The sequence below is a fragment of the Trichogramma pretiosum genome, unplaced genomic scaffold, assembly GCF_000599845.2.
Source record: "Trichogramma pretiosum strain Unisexual culture from Peru unplaced genomic scaffold, Tpre_2.0 scaffold25, whole genome shotgun sequence".
Classification (NCBI taxonomy): Eukaryota; Metazoa; Arthropoda; class Insecta; order Hymenoptera; family Trichogrammatidae; genus Trichogramma; species Trichogramma pretiosum.
In genome coordinates, this window is record NW_019641621.1 from 1614524 (window position 1) to 1632026 (window position 17503).

At 38.1% G+C, this 17503-nt stretch overlaps 5 protein-coding genes across 9 annotated transcripts; 1 reads left to right on the forward strand and 4 right to left on the reverse strand.

The window, feature by feature from the left end:
* Window positions 1-318: 318 nt before the first annotated feature.
* LOC106654253 lies at window positions 319-3878 on the reverse strand. Of its 2 annotated transcripts, none has more exons than XM_014374043.2 (12): window positions 3739-3878; window positions 3272-3646; window positions 2956-3095; window positions 2829-2883; window positions 2432-2596; window positions 2031-2313; window positions 1800-1961; window positions 1557-1733; window positions 1096-1491; window positions 829-996; window positions 585-761; window positions 319-520 (listed from the first exon to the last, which is right to left on the reverse strand). In XM_014374043.2, exons 1-12 carry the CDS (start codon window positions 3817-3819, stop codon window positions 378-380), a joined length of 2322 nt encoding a protein of 773 aa, XP_014229529.2. In that variant the 5' UTR covers window positions 3820-3878; the 3' UTR covers window positions 319-377. The 2 variants fall into 2 exon arrangements, with proteins under 2 accessions (XP_014229529.2, XP_014229528.2); XM_014374042.2 differs by having other exon boundaries at window positions 829-1011.
* A 146-nt stretch (window positions 3879-4024) lies between these two features.
* Window positions 4025-9089, forward strand: LOC106654084 (RNA-binding protein cabeza). 2 transcript variants are annotated; one of them, XM_023458844.1, is made up of 8 exons: window positions 4025-4330; window positions 4482-4934; window positions 5019-5127; window positions 6006-6034; window positions 7427-7557; window positions 7711-8126; window positions 8245-8550; window positions 8623-9089. In XM_023458844.1, the coding sequence occupies exons 1-8, from the start codon at window positions 4318-4320 to the stop codon at window positions 8660-8662; spliced, it is 1497 nt and encodes a 498-aa protein (XP_023314612.1). In that variant the 5' UTR covers window positions 4025-4317; the 3' UTR covers window positions 8663-9089. The 2 variants fall into 2 exon arrangements, with proteins under 2 accessions (XP_023314612.1, XP_014229265.1); XM_014373779.2 differs by having other exon boundaries at window positions 4026-4330; window positions 6003-6034.
* A 141-nt stretch (window positions 9090-9230) lies between these two features.
* On the reverse strand, window positions 9231-11287 carry LOC106654085 (mediator of RNA polymerase II transcription subunit 19). The gene is made up of 5 exons (XM_014373780.2): window positions 11040-11287; window positions 10448-10708; window positions 10221-10377; window positions 10046-10145; window positions 9231-9877 (listed from the first exon to the last, which is right to left on the reverse strand). The coding sequence occupies exons 2-5, from the start codon at window positions 10629-10631 to the stop codon at window positions 9593-9595; spliced, it is 726 nt and encodes a 241-aa protein (XP_014229266.1). The 5' UTR covers window positions 10632-10708; window positions 11040-11287; the 3' UTR covers window positions 9231-9592.
* Window positions 11286-15771, reverse strand: LOC106654133 (hormone receptor 4-like). 2 transcript variants are annotated; one of them, XR_002763449.1, is made up of 7 exons: window positions 14928-15771; window positions 14606-14858; window positions 14334-14443; window positions 14053-14183; window positions 13536-13979; window positions 12288-13463; window positions 11286-11349 (listed from the first exon to the last, which is right to left on the reverse strand). XR_002763449.1 is itself a non-coding variant. In XM_014373854.2 (6 exons), exons 1-6 carry the CDS (start codon window positions 14973-14975, stop codon window positions 12911-12913), a joined length of 1539 nt encoding a protein of 512 aa, XP_014229340.1. In that variant the 5' UTR covers window positions 14976-15771; the 3' UTR covers window positions 12212-12910. The 2 variants fall into 2 exon arrangements, 1 of the variants encoding a protein (XP_014229340.1); XM_014373854.2 differs by lacking the exon at window positions 11286-11349 and having other exon boundaries at window positions 12212-13463.
* A 49-nt stretch (window positions 15772-15820) lies between these two features.
* On the reverse strand, window positions 15821-17083 carry LOC106654074. 2 transcript variants are annotated; one of them, XM_014373761.2, is made up of 4 exons: window positions 16572-17083; window positions 16265-16402; window positions 16073-16189; window positions 15821-16001 (listed from the first exon to the last, which is right to left on the reverse strand). In XM_014373761.2, exons 2-4 carry the CDS (start codon window positions 16382-16384, stop codon window positions 15882-15884), a joined length of 357 nt encoding a protein of 118 aa, XP_014229247.1. In that variant the 5' UTR covers window positions 16385-16402; window positions 16572-17083; the 3' UTR covers window positions 15821-15881. The 2 variants fall into 2 exon arrangements, with proteins under 2 accessions (XP_014229247.1, XP_023314624.1); XM_023458856.1 differs by lacking the exon at window positions 16572-17083 and having other exon boundaries at window positions 16265-16436.
* Between the last annotated feature and the right edge of the window lie 420 nt (window positions 17084-17503).

Sequence of the window (17503 nt, forward strand, 5' to 3'; positions counted from 1 at the left end):
AAATCATTATGAGCCGTAATAAAGTTGACGATACAAGTTCGTAAGGATGATGGAAAAGGTGTTAAAAGGACGACCAAGAGCTACAAATAATGACGAAAAGATTTGTTAGTCATTACAAAAGTACAGTCTTTGTTTAAAAGAATGATTAAGTACATCGAATAAATTCAATTTTAGTATAAAAAATAAATTTTTATTCAACAACATTAATAACTATCTAAAACAAAAACACCTTATTTTATTGTCAATAATGGATGATGATAAACTAAAATCAATAAAAATTTTGATCCTTGAAATATTTGTATTTATAAGGAGCTCAGATTCTCATACCTTAACAATAATCAAAGAAAAAGTAGTCAAAATAAAGAAAAATATTTGTATCACAAGACCGCTTGAAAAAGAATGTTTGTGGCTTGTTCCCAACTTAATTCATTCATAATAGGTTTAAATATTTCTTTCAGCATTAATTCCACTTTGTCTGTAATTTTTTCAGGAAGAATTGTAATTCGTTTATGTGTTTGATCTACATAAAAAAATTCTTAATAACCATATATTTTAACTATAGCAATAAATGGAAAGAGTCATACCTTTACTAGCTGGATCAAAATATGGACCTTTGGGATTCTGCATACCTAATAAATCTCTTATTCTCAGTCCAGTTGACAAATTTGTGTCCAAAAATAAAACTGGCATAGACTTTGAAAAATTTATTGAAAGAGCTAACATTTCTTCATAATGAATTTTTAATGATATGGAGTGTGTCTCTATTAAATATAACATGATAAATTGAAGAGAATAGATAAAAAATTAATTACTTCATTAAAATCTTACCATCTTGGAGTAAAGGTACTTTTAATAGTAAATAATCTGAAGTTATGGTAACTTCACTGTCTGGAATGAATCTATAAGATCCTATTCTCACTGTATTACATTTGATTGTAACTAACAAATTGACAGTGGTTGGTATAACTGTGTCAGCGTCTTTACCATTACTTGTGCCTATAAGTAAAATAGCTTAATAATCAATTTTGGATGGACTGTAATAGATACTGTGGCTAGTGGATATATAGTAGATATTATTGCTAGTCTCAAACTCACCTGAAACTGGGATATCGAAATCCACAGGCAAGTTTGATTTTAAAGTATTTGTGATTACAGGTTCCTTCTCATTGATTGTCGCTGCTTTTTCTTTTGGTTCAAGAACTTGAACTTTAAACATTTGAATAAAATTATTATGGGATTTTTTCTTTTTCTTATTTTTTTCTTTGTCACAAGTTGAACATTTCATTTTTTTTGTTCTTGTTGATCTGCGAGGTTTTTTAACTAGAGATGGAGCTGGAACTTGGACTGCTCTAGGAGAAGCTTTTACAAGAATATCATTAGCTTCTTTCCCATTTAATTCACTCATAATGGGCCTAAATATTTCTTTCAGTGTTAACTTCGCATCATCCGTAATTCTTTCAGGAAGTAATGTAATTCGTTTATGTGTTTGATCTATGAGGAAAAAATTGTAAATAGTCATACAATTACACTGCAGCAATAACTGTAAAAAGGTATACCTTTACTAGCTGGATCATAATATGGTCCCTTGGGATCCTGCATACCTAATATATCTCTTATTCTCGAACCAGTCGGTATGTTTGTGTAAAAAAATAGAACTGGCATAGACTTGGAAAAATGTATTAAAAGTGCCAACATTTCTCCATATTTAATTTTTAATGATATGGATTTTCTCTCTGTTAAATATAAAACAATAAATTTAATTGAATTAATAAAAATTTAACTGTTTCTTATTAACTTACCATCTTCCAATGAAGGTACTTGGATTAGCAAAATATCTGAAGTTATTGTAATTTCACAGTCTGGAAAAAATTTGTAAGATCCAATTATCACAGTACGACATTTAAGAGTAACTAACAAATTGGTAGTAGGTGGTATAACTGGGTCAGTGTCTCTACCTCTACCTATAATTAAAATTGCAGAATAAACAATTTATATATACCATGAATTACTTTTTTTATTCTTTAACGTACCTGAAACTTGCCCATCGAATCCTACACAGAAATTTGATTTTAAATTATTTGGGATTTCAGACTTCACGTCGTTGATCATCTTTACTTTTTCTTTAGACTCAGGAACTTCAACTTTAGACATTTCAATGGAATTATTATGGAATTTTTTCATTTTATCCTTTTGTTTATCAGTGACCCATCCTTTTCTACTTCTTTTAGAAATGGTTTCTGCCCTTTGTAACGATCTAGAATCTTGTTTCTTGACAAATGATGAATAGAAATTCTGAATCTTGTTTCTTGAATGCTGATAGGAAAAAATTCATAATAATTTTATATTATCAAAATAGCTCAGATTTCGATATCCTCAACAATAAAAATAATCAGTAGTTAAAAGTAAGGAAAATCAAAAATAATAGACTTACATCAGACGATGAGTTATCTCTTTTTGTCATAGTACCCGTAGATATAGGTATTGACTTTATATCATCAGGTAGTTTTCTTTTACATCTCATACAATAATTAAAGTCTGATGCACTCATTCCACAGAATGGACAAACTGCCAGCATACCTTTGATGTATTTTGCAACCTATAGTAAAATTTTACAATTAACATTATTTAATAATAATACAATATCACTTCTAAAATTAAAATTCTTTTGAACTCCAATTCCATTACTACTATTGATCAAAATGGAAGTTTTGGGACTAAAAAAACTTATGAAAATCATACAACTAAAAGACGTTTCATTTTTCTGACTTAATTTTTATTTAGGGTAGAAAATAAAAAAATAAATAAAAAATGTTCAATAAATAATATACCTTTGCATTTGAGCCTGTTGAACCCGTTAACAAAGCAGTTCTACCACTTTTGACTCTATGAATATAAAAATGTTATTACAGTACTTCTACATTCAATTTTTTTTCCCAATTGTTTTAAATGACTCACAGGCTTCCAGACTCGATGGAGGATTCTCTATCACTTTCATCATAATTCGTCTTTGCCGTGACATCAACAATGTAGTTTATGTGTAGAGTTGGATCTGATACCAACGAAACACGGGGCTCTTGGGAAGCCTGTATATTTGCCTAGAAGTTGATTAAACATAAGAAACAAATAATAATATTTCGAAAATTAATGAGGTGAAAAAAAATGAAACAAAAGAAGAAGGTATTAACTCACAACTCCCAAGTACTAAGATACTAGAAAACAAGATAACAATGAAAATGATACATAATATTAATTAAATAATCAAAAAAGTTACTTGTTCCAATAAATCAGCAACTGTGCAATCATCCTCAGGCACCCCAAATGAAATGAGCCTCTGTTCTCCGTTCTCCAAGATGACAACAATTTTTGCCTCATTCCCTTTGACTTGATGTTGAACTATTGTCTTTGCTGGATCCTTAATGTCCTGTTTAAAACAGGGAATAATCTCACTGGAATTATCTTCCGAATCAGACTCAGTCACCTGATCGGTTGAAGAACTGAGTCTAAGTTTTATACTTGAATCTGAATCGGATATCTCCATATCGATATTTGCTTTGTTTACGTCATCTACGTTCATCGGTTCACCCTTGTTTTTAATCCGTTCGGTTCCTGTGTTTACCTCCATCACTGATGATTTTTGATGTCCTTGCTGAAGAAAATCGACAAGATATAAAGAAATGTGACAAAAAAGATTCTGAACTAAGTTTAACGAACTGGAATATATTATCTTAACACACATACATCGTTGGTTTTAACTAATTTTAAATAATCAAACAAAATAAGACGATTCGGTGTATTGAATTTGTCACATCCGTTATGCATTTTTTCTTCATTGCGTGATTCGATAAAGACAACGGTTGAAGTCGAGAAAAAGATAGCTGTCGAACGTGTTTCATTGTTTGAATTTTGGCGACGGAACTGATGGATTTTGCCAGCGCCACCTAAAAGGCTAAAAGCTCAAAACGGCCTACATGAGTACTAGAGTTTATCAAGCCGGAGTTGCGCTGCTCCTACGTTTTCAGCTGCACAATCTCTTTATCTCTCTCGCTCTCGCCCAATCTGTATACGTATAGCTTTTTACGTCATATCCGCCAAGCGCCATTGAAAAGTGAGACGAAGCGGGTATTGACTGTATAGTCGCTGACGAGTAGCGTCCACAAGTGCCGGCTCAAGCCAGTATAGTTTCACCCTTTCGACGGCTGATAACACGAGACCAAAAACAATTACATTTCAATTGCACGTCCGATAGGACGTTGTGCTCCTCGTCTCAGAGGAATATCATTCATCTCACGCGTCTAGATTTAGATCAACATCTTCATCATGACTGATCAGCGTGAGTACATGAAAGTTTACACCAAAATCGTCGCTAGTCGTGCTATGTCGCCGCCATTTGGACGCCAACACAACCCGAGCATTGATTACCCTCAATGTTTTTGTAAACGATGCGTCCCTTTAACTTATGCTTTTATATGCTTTTCCTATAGAATACGCTCAGTACCAACAATATCAACAATACAACCAACCGCCACCATCGTCTGGCGGAGCACCACTCCAAGACACGTCATACCCACCCCCTAGCAGTGGTGGCGGTGGGTCCTCCAATGCCCAGTCGGCCCAAGGAGGTTATAATCAATATAGTCAACCACCCCCTAATTATCAGAATTATCAGAATTATGGACAAGATAGTGATCCACAGAGTGGATCCGGTCAAGGCAATCAAGATTATGGTGGTTATGGTGCCAATGGCTCCAGTAATAACTACAGCAGTGGAAGTTATGGCGGTCAGAGTGCTGGTAGCCAAGAGGGTGGTTATGGAGGCCAAGGTGGCGGTGGTGGCAACAGTGGTGGATATGGAAGTCAAAGCAGTGGTGGTTATGGAGGACAAGGAGGTCGCAGTGGTGGCTTCAATAGAGGAGGATCTGGAGGATATGGAAGCGGTAGGCATATTTTCTTTTACTTTTTAAATAACTTTTATTTCTGATGAGGGTTTGATTCGTTATAAATGAATTCATGCTCATCAGGAGGTGGTGGAGGAGGCAGTGGTGGAGGCCGATATGGCAGCAGTGGGGGTGGAAGCGGAGATGACCGCAGGTCTGGTGGATATGGTGGAGACCGAGGTGGCAATTACAAGTAAGTTCCAATGAATAAATTGCTATGATTTTGAGCAACTTTCTTAAATTTTAAGTTAATGCAAAAAAACGTACACATGCAACGATCACTTGTTTATTTCTAAGAGAGTAAAGGATTATTACTTTAATGAGTCTAAGAGATCACTAAATCTCTTGATGTTATCTTCAAAACGTAGTCAGTCACCAAAATATTGTGTTGCAAAAGTAATGTTTTATTATTTGTGCATACCTTAATGCCCTGTGGGTCTTTTTCTATTTAAAGCGTGTCTACAGGTTTAACACATGTATACTAAATCAAAAAAATCAGGTAAAATGACAGGTTGTATAAGACTATTTGACATAGTATCAAAAAATTTGTCTATGATTATCAAATTTCATTTAAATTCAAGTCAATACATAAAATCAGTTACTATAAATGTTCAATGATTTTTACTTCATTACTTATACCTTTTTATATAATATCATTTGAAAAAGAAATTACCATTTGTAATTTTTGATATGTATTGCATTAATTATCATTTCATTAATAATTCAAATGCTACAATAAATCTTTTATTTATTGACTTGAAATGATCTATAAAATTTTTGTATCATGTTATTTTAATTTTTATAATTTTATTCAATTTTACGTTAATAACATTTCATTAAATATCTTGCATGATAAACCCTTTGTCGGACTGTCACAAGACTATTAAAAAACTCATAGACTATGTTATATATATGGTATTAAAGACTTTAGACAGTAGGAACAACAAGAAGAATATGATAATGAAGTGGTGGCGAAGCAGGATTTGAAAACTGAGTAGCCACTCATCAAATGAATTCTATCCATGTCTGTCTCGACTCATTGGTATTATTTCTGCTTCTGTGTTTTAGCAGTGGCGGTGGCCGTGGTGGTTTTAACAAAGGTAAATGCACCAGACTGTCTGTAACAAGTCTGGTGCTTATTCATGCATTCACTCTATTTAATTATTGACTTGAAAAAAAAAAAAAATACCCAGTTGCTCTAATGTATATGAAAGGGCTGTTTGAATATCAAAAAATAAGTTTCTTATCCCTAAAGTAAATTAATATAGTAATAATCAAAATTTATAACTACTTGAATCACTGATTGTAATTCCATTTCTACTATTTAAATTTGGTACATTAATACATGAAAGGTTCTATTTGATAATTTAAATTTAAATTAGTAAAAAGAATAAAAAGAACTAGTGAATGATGTATATGAAATTATAAGAGGTTGAAATTGGTGAAAAATTGATTGAATCATCAGTGGTAATGGTAAATGATCACTTGAAAGAGATATTAAAATTACATGCATAGTTGATAAGCAAAAGGTTTCCCCCCTTATTTAACAATGTTGAAAACTACTGTTTGGGTATGCAAAACAAATTTCTACTTTTACCTCAACAAGTATTATTAGGTATACATGTGAAATAATGTAACATTCAACGGTATTAGCTCACTTGAGCTTTGAATGTCTTCCATAAAGCAAGGTTATAAATAATCAATATAAAGTGTCTACATTAGTACAGTTATGTTTATTATGACATTGTTGAAACAATGCATAAACCAAACAATAAATAAACCAATTGAAATATAGAAAAACTTAAATTAATGGTACATTTAGATGTCTAAGGGTATCGGTTACAAACAGTTGCAACAATAATAGTGGTTTAAATCTGACAAGCAGCATATCTGGTAAAGTCCAAAGCTTGACTAGAATATTGAATATTCAAAGATCCTCCAGGTTTACATGTGATAAATAGGGTTTTATATATTTTATATATAAATAAGAGATTTATCCAGTTAGGCAAAGGGCTAAGGGGAAGATTAGTAATTATGTGTGCTTACCATTTGTTACCAGAAGTTATCATTTATTGAAAAAATTGGTTTGAAGATGAAAGTAACATTTTAGATGAAAATTGTTTTTGGAAACAGAAGTGATTCAATATAGAGTATTTATTATTTAAATTTTTGTACAATTTATTATGCCAATGAGAAACAATTGAAAAGTTACAAGCAAATTGCATTAAAAAAATGATTATTGCCATTATGAATTACTTTTGTATAACTCATTTATAATTGAGGGCAATTGTACTAGCTTGTGCTATTTTTAACAATACTCATAATGTCAATTTAGACTTGAGTTGGGTTTTTATCTTCAAATTGTCTAACGTATTTTACTGATGTTAAGCGATGAGAGTTACTTAGTTAATTGCAGAATAGAGCAGTAGGATATTTTGAAATGATGTATCAGTTTCTTGTGAAGTATTCTCAAAAAATGATTAATTTTACAGGAGGCTATGGAAGTGATCAAGGCAGTGACAACATGGTAACCCAAGAAGATACTATTTTTGTTTCTGGAATGGACTCCCAAATCACCGAAGAAGAGATTTGCCAACACTTTGGTGCCATTGGACTGATTAAGGTATGTAACATTTAAAAATCGAATGCCAATTTTATTGGAAGAATCAAAGTCTTAAACATAATGAAATTTTGTCAATCACAGTAGAACGGTCAATCATTTGCATGGAGTAAAATTAAAATAATACTAACGACATGAAAACATTTTTTGTAACAGAGTGACAAACGCACAGGCAAACCAAAAATCTGGATGTACAAAGATAAAAGTACTGGAAAAAGTAAAGGCGAGGCCACAGTTACCTACGATGATCAAAATGCCGCACGATCAGCTATAGACTGGTTTAATGGAAAAGAATTCAAAGGAAACACTATCAAAGTCCAATTAGCTCAGCATCAAAGCAAATGGCAAGGCAGTCGGGGCAGCGCTCCTCGCGGAGGAGGTGGTGGTCGTGGAGGAGGCGGTGGCGGTGGTGGAGGCCGCGGTGGTGGTTTCGGTGGCGGTAGCGGTGGCGGTGGCAGCCGCGACAGAGATAGTCGAGGCAGCAGAGATGATTATCGCAGTGGCGGTGGTGGTGGCGGTGGTGATAGGCGAGGAGGAAGTGGTGGAGCTGGATCTCGAGGTGGTGACTGGACGTAAGTATCCATCGATAATCCGTATTTATTTCAATTTATAGAACCAACCGATTTTTCAAAAATATCAGCTTCTCCGATCTTGAAAGATTGATCTCTATTTTAAAATGTTGCTTTGTAGGTGTCCCAATCCAGGCTGTGGCAATAAGAATTTCGCCTGGCGTAACGAGTGCAATCTTTGCAAAAGTGAAAAGCCCGAAGGTATGGGTGGAGGCGGTGGTGGTGGCGGAGGCGGAGGTGGATTCAGAGGTGGCCGAGATGGCGGCAGCCGAGGCGGTGGTGGATTCAGAGGTGGCCGAGACGGTGGTGGACGAGGTGGAGGCATGGATCGCCGTGGTGGCGGAGGTGGAGGAGGATTCCGCGGTGACAGAGGAGGACGAGGTGATAGAGGTGGTGGACGTGGAGGCCCCATGCGTGGAGGTGGAGGGTAAGATTATATTTCCAAGATCAAACTTATTTTTAAAAATTGACTCAATGCTAAAGGAACTTATGATTTTAGCCGAGGAGATAGAGATCGCGATCGTCAACGGCCATATTAAAAAGGATCGTTATAGTATTGTAACAAAAACATTACATTCAATGTGATGTTTATACACAACGTATGAACATGTAAATTTTTCAGAATCTAAGTAATACATTACGTAGTTCCGCTACCACTTCACCCCTTTTTTCTTCGTTTTTTATACTATGATGATATGAAAAATAATTTGCGTGAATGTCTTGAACTTGAGTACATTCAAATCTTTGATTTATAGAATGTATGAAATGTAATTTACTTGAATCTAAGCAAAAATGTCCCAAGTCAATTGAAATGTCTAGGCAGATCAATTAAACAATTTATATTAAATGATCTTTGAGGTAATTCTCAATACTAATGGACATATTGTATTTAGGTCTTGACATAAATAATTGTAAAACTAGATTTATTCATAAAAATTAATAAAAACTTCTGTTTTTAATTAAGTATTTAATATCATTTTTATTTCACGAAAATATCCTAATTATTGACCGTACTTCTACATAAAGTAATCAATGTTACATTCTATCTACCGCTTTTACGCATGGTTTCTTTTTATAAATGTTGGACTAAAAGATTTACTTTTTATGTTTATTATACAATGTCAATGTTTTATTTTTATTTACAATGATTTTGTTGAGTTGTGCTTGCGAATTACGCGAGCGATTATGCTGTTTACACACTTAATACATACTGTACGGGTACAACTACACTACATTGTACTATTTATTTACAGTATTTTGCCAAAGCAATATGAATAAATAAAAATTAGTAGATAACTGAGTTTTCTAATAAAGTAATTTCAACAATGTTATTAATTAATTATATAAAAGTCATGATATAATTCAAGTTTGGATCTATTTCTGGTAATGTAATTGAAAGTTAGTTAAGGCCAAGAGGAAGACTCATCACAAACAATATTTGAATTAAAACTACAATGTTCAATTGAAGATCACGAATTCGAATGTTGCGATGGCGTTAGACCTCCCGAATGTTCGGGACTATGTTTTTGCTTTTTTCTTTTCTTCTCCTTTTTGCGCTTTTTTCTAGCTTCCTTTTCTTCATCGTGTCTTTTCTGCTTTTTATGTTTCTTTTCGTGGGTATCGGCTCCACCAATATCAATTATTGTACTTTCTAAACCTGTAGGAGTTTCTCCTTTATTCTTGTTCTTATGCTTATTTTTCTTGTGATGTTTTTTCTGAGGAGCCTGGTTGATATAACGATATTGTTCAGGCAGCTGTAACAAGCATGGATAATCATTATTTTGAGATACAGAGGGAAAATTGACTTCTATCATTGATTATTAATAAAATCATGCAAACATTTTTTTAAACGATTTTTTGCACAAAAATGTTAATTATATAATAAGGACATTTTAGATTTTTCTCAAACAAGTAATACTTACTGGACCAGGGTGAAGTCTAAACCCAGACAATTGTAAACTTGTTAATGGAAGAAGTTCTTTACCACCAATTGGAGGTTTATCAATCAATGATCTAAGAGAGCTGAAATAAATAAAATAAAAATCAAAAACTATTGTTACAACTTTATTGAAAAAAAAAAAGTTTTTCAATAAATACCTGTTATCTTGATCTCCTGGTGTATCAATAACACCGGGTAAATTTGGTAAAAAAGATGATAATTGTTCCTTAAGTTTTTTTCCACTGAACTTACTATAGGAGTGTTCTAGGCCATAATAGGCCATCAAGTTTCTGGCGCCAGTCAATTCACTTTCTCCTAAAATAGATTTCATAGTAAAGAATTTTACTGAAGTGAGAATAATTTAAATAATAGCTTAATCACTTACCAGGTGGTTCTTTCATTAAATAAAATGGTCCACTGTGAACAATGGATGGATTTTTTCCCAACGAAATGGTTGTTTTCAGGGTGCCTGTTGAGTCTTGTCGAGAAACGACAGGTGAACGAGCACCCCTCGGTGATGATTTTGGTGAGTATTGCTCCACTTTACCACGAAATTGATCACTCATCATTTTGAATGATTATTTTTATTTCATTTCATAACAAATAAATGAAAATTGACTCTGTAAGTTTCTGCTACAGTAGATTTCTGCACAAAAAAATTAGTCAAAATTATTTTTCAATTGTTCAAAGCTGTGAAAGCTTTTCTATGTTAACTATAGTACATTTGTGCGATAAACTGAGTCAGTGAATGACAGACTACTCATAAGTTTGTAAATATTTTGATATAAGTGATAAGGGATTTAGAATGGAAAAAAATATTGATTTCAGGACCTTCACTCGGGTAACTTTAATTGAAGAAACGCATCTACATCATACGAAATTCTGAGAAGCTGTAGAAAAGTGTACAGCAGCAGTACTAGCATCGTTGTTTGTGTCGATGAAATTGCGTTACAACGCAAAGTAACCTCGAAACTTACCAAGTACGCGTTGCATGTAAGCTAATGAGAGTCGAGTGCGAGCTGGGGCTGTTGATCAACGGCTTCCCTCTTGCATCTTCGTCTCATAACAAGAGCTAGGTCGAGCAGAGAAGCGTAGGTGGCTTGTTTGTTGTTAAAACAGCTCGACGATACTGTCCGACTGTACTGCTGCTACTGCTGCTGAGCGACGCGCGGCTGACATATTGCAACGATTCGATCCTATGAACGGTCTGCGTTGTACGGATCCAAGGTGTACTACTACCACAGCAGTAAGCCTCCTACGCTGCAGCTCGCCGCGCGCACAGCAACACTGCCGGGGATCGGGCAAAACACAAATATGACTGATCACACGCTCCAGCATCGCAAACGCGAGTGTGAACGATTCCCGGCAGTGGGGGTCACGTCCCGGGCTCTCGCTAACCCGCCGCTAATTCGAATTCGCGCTCATCTTTTGAGCTATTATCATCTTTTGATTTTTACCACTCTCACCATTGATATCGGGAAAATAAAACGAGGCTTTTATGCGGATACTCAATGTTTTTATTTAATTATAGTATGCGTTCAAACGGGTAAATTTCGTAATATGTATGTTTTGACAAAATAAAAACCATAAGTGATACATGTCGATGTCATTCGAATAGTTTAGCTATCGTTGATTATTTTGTTGACAAATAATTAAGTTTTCGCTACACGATGCTCAAGTTTCCTTGTTGTATTTGATAAATGTATTTATCGAGTAAAATGTGCATATCAAGTTTGAATGATTATCGGACTTTTATTTATTATTATATAATTTTTAATTGATTCAAATTTTAGTGCCAATTCTTAATGCTTCTTGTCAAAGAAACGAATGAGGCTGAAATGCAATAGCGATGAGTAATTGGGTGGATTTTCAACTCTTACGGAAACAAAAACCACAGTACTTTGCATAAAAAAACAATAGTTGCTATACAATAATTAACATGTAAATGAAATGTTACGATACACAGCAATACATATCAACTTCGTGTTAAATTGATTTACGATTAGACAATGGAATACATGAATCGAAAGAAAAAAGTGTGTAATTACTTGATTATTTTTAAAACTAATAAAAAACTGTAAAAATTTAATATTCATATTTGTATAATATATTCTATATAATATATGTATATATCTAATAATACAATAATAACAGCACAATTATTATAATCATTGCTTGAACTTTATATAGATTTATAATAATTTTTTAATCATTAAAATCCTTACCACAGCCGAAGATGTCGTTATTCGTGGCGGTGACTCATTTATAAGATATCTCGAAGAGACGATGTTAATATCATAAGTGTCGAAGTTCAGTATAATTGAATAATAAGGTCCCTCGTGTTTCTAGTTTAATTTTAATATTATTATAATTATTATTTTTGCATCGTACGCGTATGCCATACTTTTATTAGAATGAATTAGTTTTGTTTTGTATTATTAAAAAACATTCATATTCATGTGGCTTTTGTATAGAAGAGATTGAAGAGTTAGATAAAGTACGGTTTTACTTTGTTAGTTATTTGTGTGTATAAGCTCACTGTAAAAAATGTCGATATATCGAATCGTCGGTAGGTGTCGGTGGCGATGCAGCAAGACAGTTTTCACAAAGTTCGATAACGCGCAATGGTCTCGCGGTTTTAAGGGAAAATTAGACAAACGGCTTGGTGACAAGCGGCCAATTATCGCAAGCTCGCGTGTTTATTTCGGTATAATTGGTAAAATGTCGGAAAAGGGTCGAAGCGCGCCAAAAGAAGGGTGGGAAAAGCGTGATCGAGTCGCTCGAGGATTACATGCGTTTCAGCGGGAACGAAAGCCGAATAAAAAGGCGAACAAAGTATAGGAGGCGTTTACGATCGCGGCTTGCGCGGCTGCCGTTGATTATCTCGATTGTGATGCTGCTGATTGCCAGTGTAATCTCGCGGAGTACCCCCGTCCTGCGGATGATGTCCGTTCTCTCGACGCGGCGGCTTCGGTCCGCGATACTTTCGACTATTTCCGCTACGATTTTGCTGCTGAGCTTGCGGCTGATCACAGTTGTTGTCCTTGTAGTAGGAGTGGCGAGGCCTGAAGAAGGGAGGATAACTGCCGCCGCTCGTGTCGACGCGGACGCCGCCGTTTCGCAGCTGCGGCAGTAGCGAGTTCGAGGCAGCCGACGACGACGACGACGAAGACGACTTGGCTTGGCCGTCTTTCGATTGCTGCTGCTGCACCAGAGCTTGATGGCGATTGTGATGGTGCTGATGACGCGACTCTTGATTCAGTTGTTGATGATGTTGGTACTGCTGTTGCTGCTGTTGCTGAGCCGGCTGATGATGGCTCTGATGATGGCTCTGATGATGATGATTGTGATGCCTCGCGTTGCGCTGGTAGCTGTGCAGCTGAGGCCCGGAATCGTAGCCGCTGCAACAACGAAACGACGCACGTCGATACAGCCGTCCGATTATAGGCAATTAGGCTGAATAAAAGGAATACCCGTGATTGGTCCGCGAGGCCCGATGCCAGTAGCTCTGAGTCTGCAGCGGTGGAAATTTGGGAAAGGCCCGCTGGTGCTGCTGCTCGTCCGACAGCTGGGGCTGCTGAGGATCGATGGCCACGGCGGCGACGATCGGCGCTGCGCTGCTCGGGTAGTAGCTGCTCGGCGGGCCTGGGACGACTCGATGCGTCGCGGCCGCCGATCGACCGTTTCGACTCGACGACGACGACGAGGTGGAGGAGGAGCAGGAGGAGACCTGTTGCTTCAGCTGGCCGAGCTCTTTGCGCTGCTCGACGTTCTCCTGGCGGAGCCGCTTGACCAGTGCCTCGGCGTCCACGAGACGGGCCTGCATCTCGACCTGTTGGCACTCCATCGTCGTGTCGACCTGTACGGCCTTGTCCGAGGCGCTCCGCGTAGCTGCCCGAGCCAACGCGTCCAACGCTCTGCAACGAACAGTTTCGACTTATTCGATATCTGGATAAAAACAAAAAACGCCATAGTAAAAACATCACTCACTGTTGTTGCTTGTCTATCGTGGCCGACAAGCTGGCGTTGAGCTTTCTCTCCTCGTCCAAGCAGACCTTCAGCTCCTGCGCGTCCTTCTCCAACAGCTCCATTTGCAACGGCATGACGTTCGTCGGGCTTTCCTGTAAACGAACGACGAGTCTTCTCAACTGGCCACAAACGGACGAAGCGAAATCGAACGAAATAATAAATCGAGACTCGAAGAGCTTTTCCCGATTCGATCGTCGATTTATTATAGGACGTTGTATTTCGGTTTCGAATCTTATACTCACTGTGAGTTTGTTGGATGCGCTGCCGCAGGTGGCTGCATCTTCGGGCGAGGATATACCGCAAGGCGATATTTTTGGACCTTTGCTCGAGAAAACCAACTGGAACTGTAATTCTGTGAAAAAATCCCAAGCTCAGCTGTCGAACGGAGGGGCTTAAATCAAGGAGGCGTTATCTCGGCTCGGCAATTACGTTCCCAGTGCAACAAAGTCAGGCTATAGCTGGGCAACTCGAGCTTTTTTCATGATCCAGATCTAGGAGGATAAATTGCACTCACCCCGATTCCTCTGCCTGAGCTGGTCGATCTCCTTGTGGAGGGCCACGAGCATCGTCCGATGCTGCTCCTGCAGAAACTCGAGGTTCTGCTCGAGCTGGGCCACCTTGTCCTCGTGGGAGTGCTCGTGGGGTCGGGCGGCATCGCTCGACTCGGCGCCGGTCGGCTGCGAGTCGGAGGCGTTGCTGCTGGCGCTGTTACTGGCTGGGGGCTGCTTTTTGGGCCGCTGCAACACGTCGTCGCACGAGCTGCCCTTCTACACGGGCATAATAAGCAGCGATCAGACGATGGCTTCGTGTAAATGTGCAGTGCAGACGCGACTTACTTGGGAGAAAGGAACCACGGGTAGCTTGACGAGGACTTTGGAAGTCATGGCAGCTGTGCTTTTCGTCGGACGATCAGCGATAAGTGAGTTAGATTGTTGGACTCGCCGCCGGTCGCGCAGGGCAGCTCCTAGAGCTCGTTGGCTAGTCAAGCTGCTGCTGCTGCCCCGAGCATGTAAATATTATCTAGGGCTGCAATGTAACACGACACACGCATAGGAGAGAAGCCGACTGCGCAGCGCCGCCGACGATGCGCGATCCCTTGTCCAGCCGAGGAGCGACTGCTGCCGTTGCGCCGCGACTATTGATCCGAACTGTTTACTGTATAGGGTTCGTCGGGCGGTGCATGCGCCCACCCGATCCGCGCATTCTTATCGTTCTTATTCTTCTAGCCATGCTTACCTATGCGCGCTTACCTATGTGCCTTCGAGTATTACTACCAATTACCGAAGCGGCGATCTGTCCCAACGATGAATGTCGATACGAAATTGTGCATCGTCTCTTCGGTATATGAATATAAGATCCTAATTGGTCGTAAAAGGTCGATCGCGAAAGCTCCAAGCTCTCGTTTCATCGGGTCCTCGCTCGTAGCGCGGCAAATTCGTGCGCCTAAAATACACCTACCGACTTTCTCTTCCTGCCCCCGGATGAATGGCTCTTATTTGCGCTCCGACTAGTACATATAGTAGTAGTATATAGTGCCACGAATCAACGCTAGATATCCTTTCGAAATACTCCAATGTGAATTTTTCAACTTTTACCCATAACTAGCAAATTCCTATTATCGATTCGACATATTGTGACTAAAATTTTTTTCTCATCCTCGCTTACGTGTATATATGGGACTTTGACGTCGTTGATTTATTTTTACAACAGAGCTTTATTATTTGGCTATATATTTAAAAAGTATATGTATAATTTGTTGTAATTATTTACAAAAGTTAATTGCAGTCGGCTCATTGAACAGCCAATCTAACAATGTCCAGTGTGATGCCCGGCTTGTCCAAGGAGCGACGGCAAACCTCGCAGATCAGATGAGCCGCTTCTGGATCCCAGTTTTCCTGATGGCAGTAGTTCTGTCGTGCGGGACAAAATAAAACTAGACTATTATTCGGACTTTATTACATTCTCTGAATTATATACTCACGATGTGATGCTCCTCTAGACGCTGGTTCACTCGTTCCTCTTCGATCCATCGCACGTATTCGAGGATCTCGCCGTCGTCCTCGTCGTCCGGATTCTCGAGGAAATTCGGCATATTATCCTGGGTAATGGACAAAAAAAAAATATTTCCTTTTAATATAGTACGCTACGAGTTTACCGGCTGCCATCGCAGTACCACGTCAATTTCCTCCATCTCTTCGATCTCATCGAATTCGAATTGCAGGACTGGGATAGCGAGCATCATGTCGTCGAAGCAATTCTCTATGGGCTCTCTGACGACTTGAGGAATACACATTTTGTCTTCGAGTCTTCCCTAAGAGAAAAAAAAATCAAACAAATCGGAAACTGTATTTATAACTTTATTGCATATGCGGACTGCACTAACAGCACCGGTTTTGGTGCAGCTATCACACGTTGTTTGCAAAGATTCAGCTGGTAAAGATTCGGAACGAATGTGGTAAAGAAATTCACCAGGCACTCACCGTTTTACTTTTTGTCCTCCCTTTTTATTCGTCCCTCTAGTATTTTTCATTCACATTTTACTTTTTCAAAAAAACTCACGCGCTTTGGAATTTTTCATATTATTGCTTGAATATCCATCAGAATTTTGATAAACGAACAGCTGTATAGATATAGAGGCGCGCGATCGTACAGGTGCTACAGTACTATACGCCGCTTTGGCCGCAGTGAATGAACGCGGAGGTGCAGTTTGCCAACGAATATGCAGTAGTAATTCTTGCAGTAGTAGTTGTTGCTCGAGTATAATACACCGTCCCGATCGACTGGCAGCGAGCCCCTTGCGATCCAACCAGGCTGTCTTCGGATTTCCAACTTATCGGGGCCTATCGCTGGAGTAATTGGCTCGTGCAGCACAGGCCGGTCGCGGCCTAAAGGCACCAGCTCTGGCTAGGCCCTGTAGGCTTTTCTCTACCGCCGAACGCGTCGATTTTTTTATAGCATTCTCGGTATAGGCTCGCTGTTGCTCGTCTGTGCTCTTTATAAACGCGACTGACTACTGCACTTTTGGCATCGAATCGCACAAAATCGCGATGCGACTATATACTATATCGCGAGCATATATAGTGTAGGCTGCTTCTACATAAGAATTTTTCATGCTTGCGTCCAATTTACGTGGGAGTCGAATCCCACCGCGGCCAAAGTATTTCGCTATGTGTATAATTTGCTCGTGCGATCGACGATACAAACACCCCATTCAATTTCCTGAGTATAATTAAATATTCCAACAGTTATCCAATCATTTTTTTCACATTGTTCATTTTTTAGGACTACATTGTCTTTTCATTTTATCTCCAGTCATGTTCTTTACACAAACTTCCAAGTATACTTTTGAGGGATGAAAATAATATCAAAACGGCCAATTCGGTGTATTACCAAGGGCTAAAATAATATACTT

Bases quoted from the DNA above. Each gene is read 5' to 3' on its own strand.
- LOC106654253 (XM_014374042.2), bottom strand. From the start codon at position 3,819: ATGCATAACGGATGTGACAAATTCAATACACCGAATCGTCTTATTTTG. The intron at 1,962-2,030 runs GTACGTTAAAGA...TTTTAATTATAG, and splicing joins ATTCGATGGGCAAGTTTCAG to GTAGAGGTAGAGACACTGAC. The intron at 762-828 runs GTAAGATTTTAA...TATATTTAATAG, and splicing joins AGTACCTTTACTCCAAGATG to AGACACACTCCATATCATTA.
- LOC106654084 (XM_014373779.2), top strand. The intron at 4,935-5,018 runs GTAGGCATATTT...CATGCTCATCAG, and splicing joins ATCTGGAGGATATGGAAGCG to GAGGTGGTGGAGGAGGCAGT. The intron at 8,127-8,244 runs GTAAGTATCCAT...GTTGCTTTGTAG, and splicing joins TCTCGAGGTGGTGACTGGAC to GTGTCCCAATCCAGGCTGTG.
- LOC106654074 (XM_014373761.2), bottom strand. From the start codon at position 16,384: ATGTGTATTCCTCAAGTCGTCAGAGAGCCCATAGAGAATTGCTTCGAC. The intron at 16,190-16,264 runs GTACTGCGATGG...TCCATTACCCAG, and splicing joins AGATGGAGGAAATTGACGTG to GATAATATGCCGAATTTCCT. The intron at 16,002-16,072 runs GTGAGTATATAA...CCCGCACGACAG, and splicing joins GTCTAGAGGAGCATCACATC to AACTACTGCCATCAGGAAAA.
- LOC106654133 (XM_014373854.2), bottom strand. From the start codon at position 14,975: ATGACTTCCAAAGTCCTCGTCAAGCTACCCGTGGTTCCTTTCTCCCAA. The intron at 14,859-14,927 runs GTAAGTCGCGTC...ATGCCCGTGTAG, and splicing joins CCGTGGTTCCTTTCTCCCAA to AAGGGCAGCTCGTGCGACGA. The intron at 13,464-13,535 runs GTATTCCTTTTA...TCGTTGTTGCAG, and splicing joins GCCTCGCGGACCAATCACGG to CGGCTACGATTCCGGGCCTC.
- LOC106654085 (XM_014373780.2), bottom strand. From the start codon at position 10,631: ATGATGAGTGATCAATTTCGTGGTAAAGTGGAGCAATACTCACCAAAA. The intron at 10,146-10,220 runs GTATTTATTGAA...TATTTATTTCAG, and splicing joins CCAGGAGATCAAGATAACAG to CTCTCTTAGATCATTGATTG. The intron at 9,878-10,045 runs GTAAGTATTACT...TGCTTGTTACAG, and splicing joins TTAGACTTCACCCTGGTCCA to CTGCCTGAACAATATCGTTA.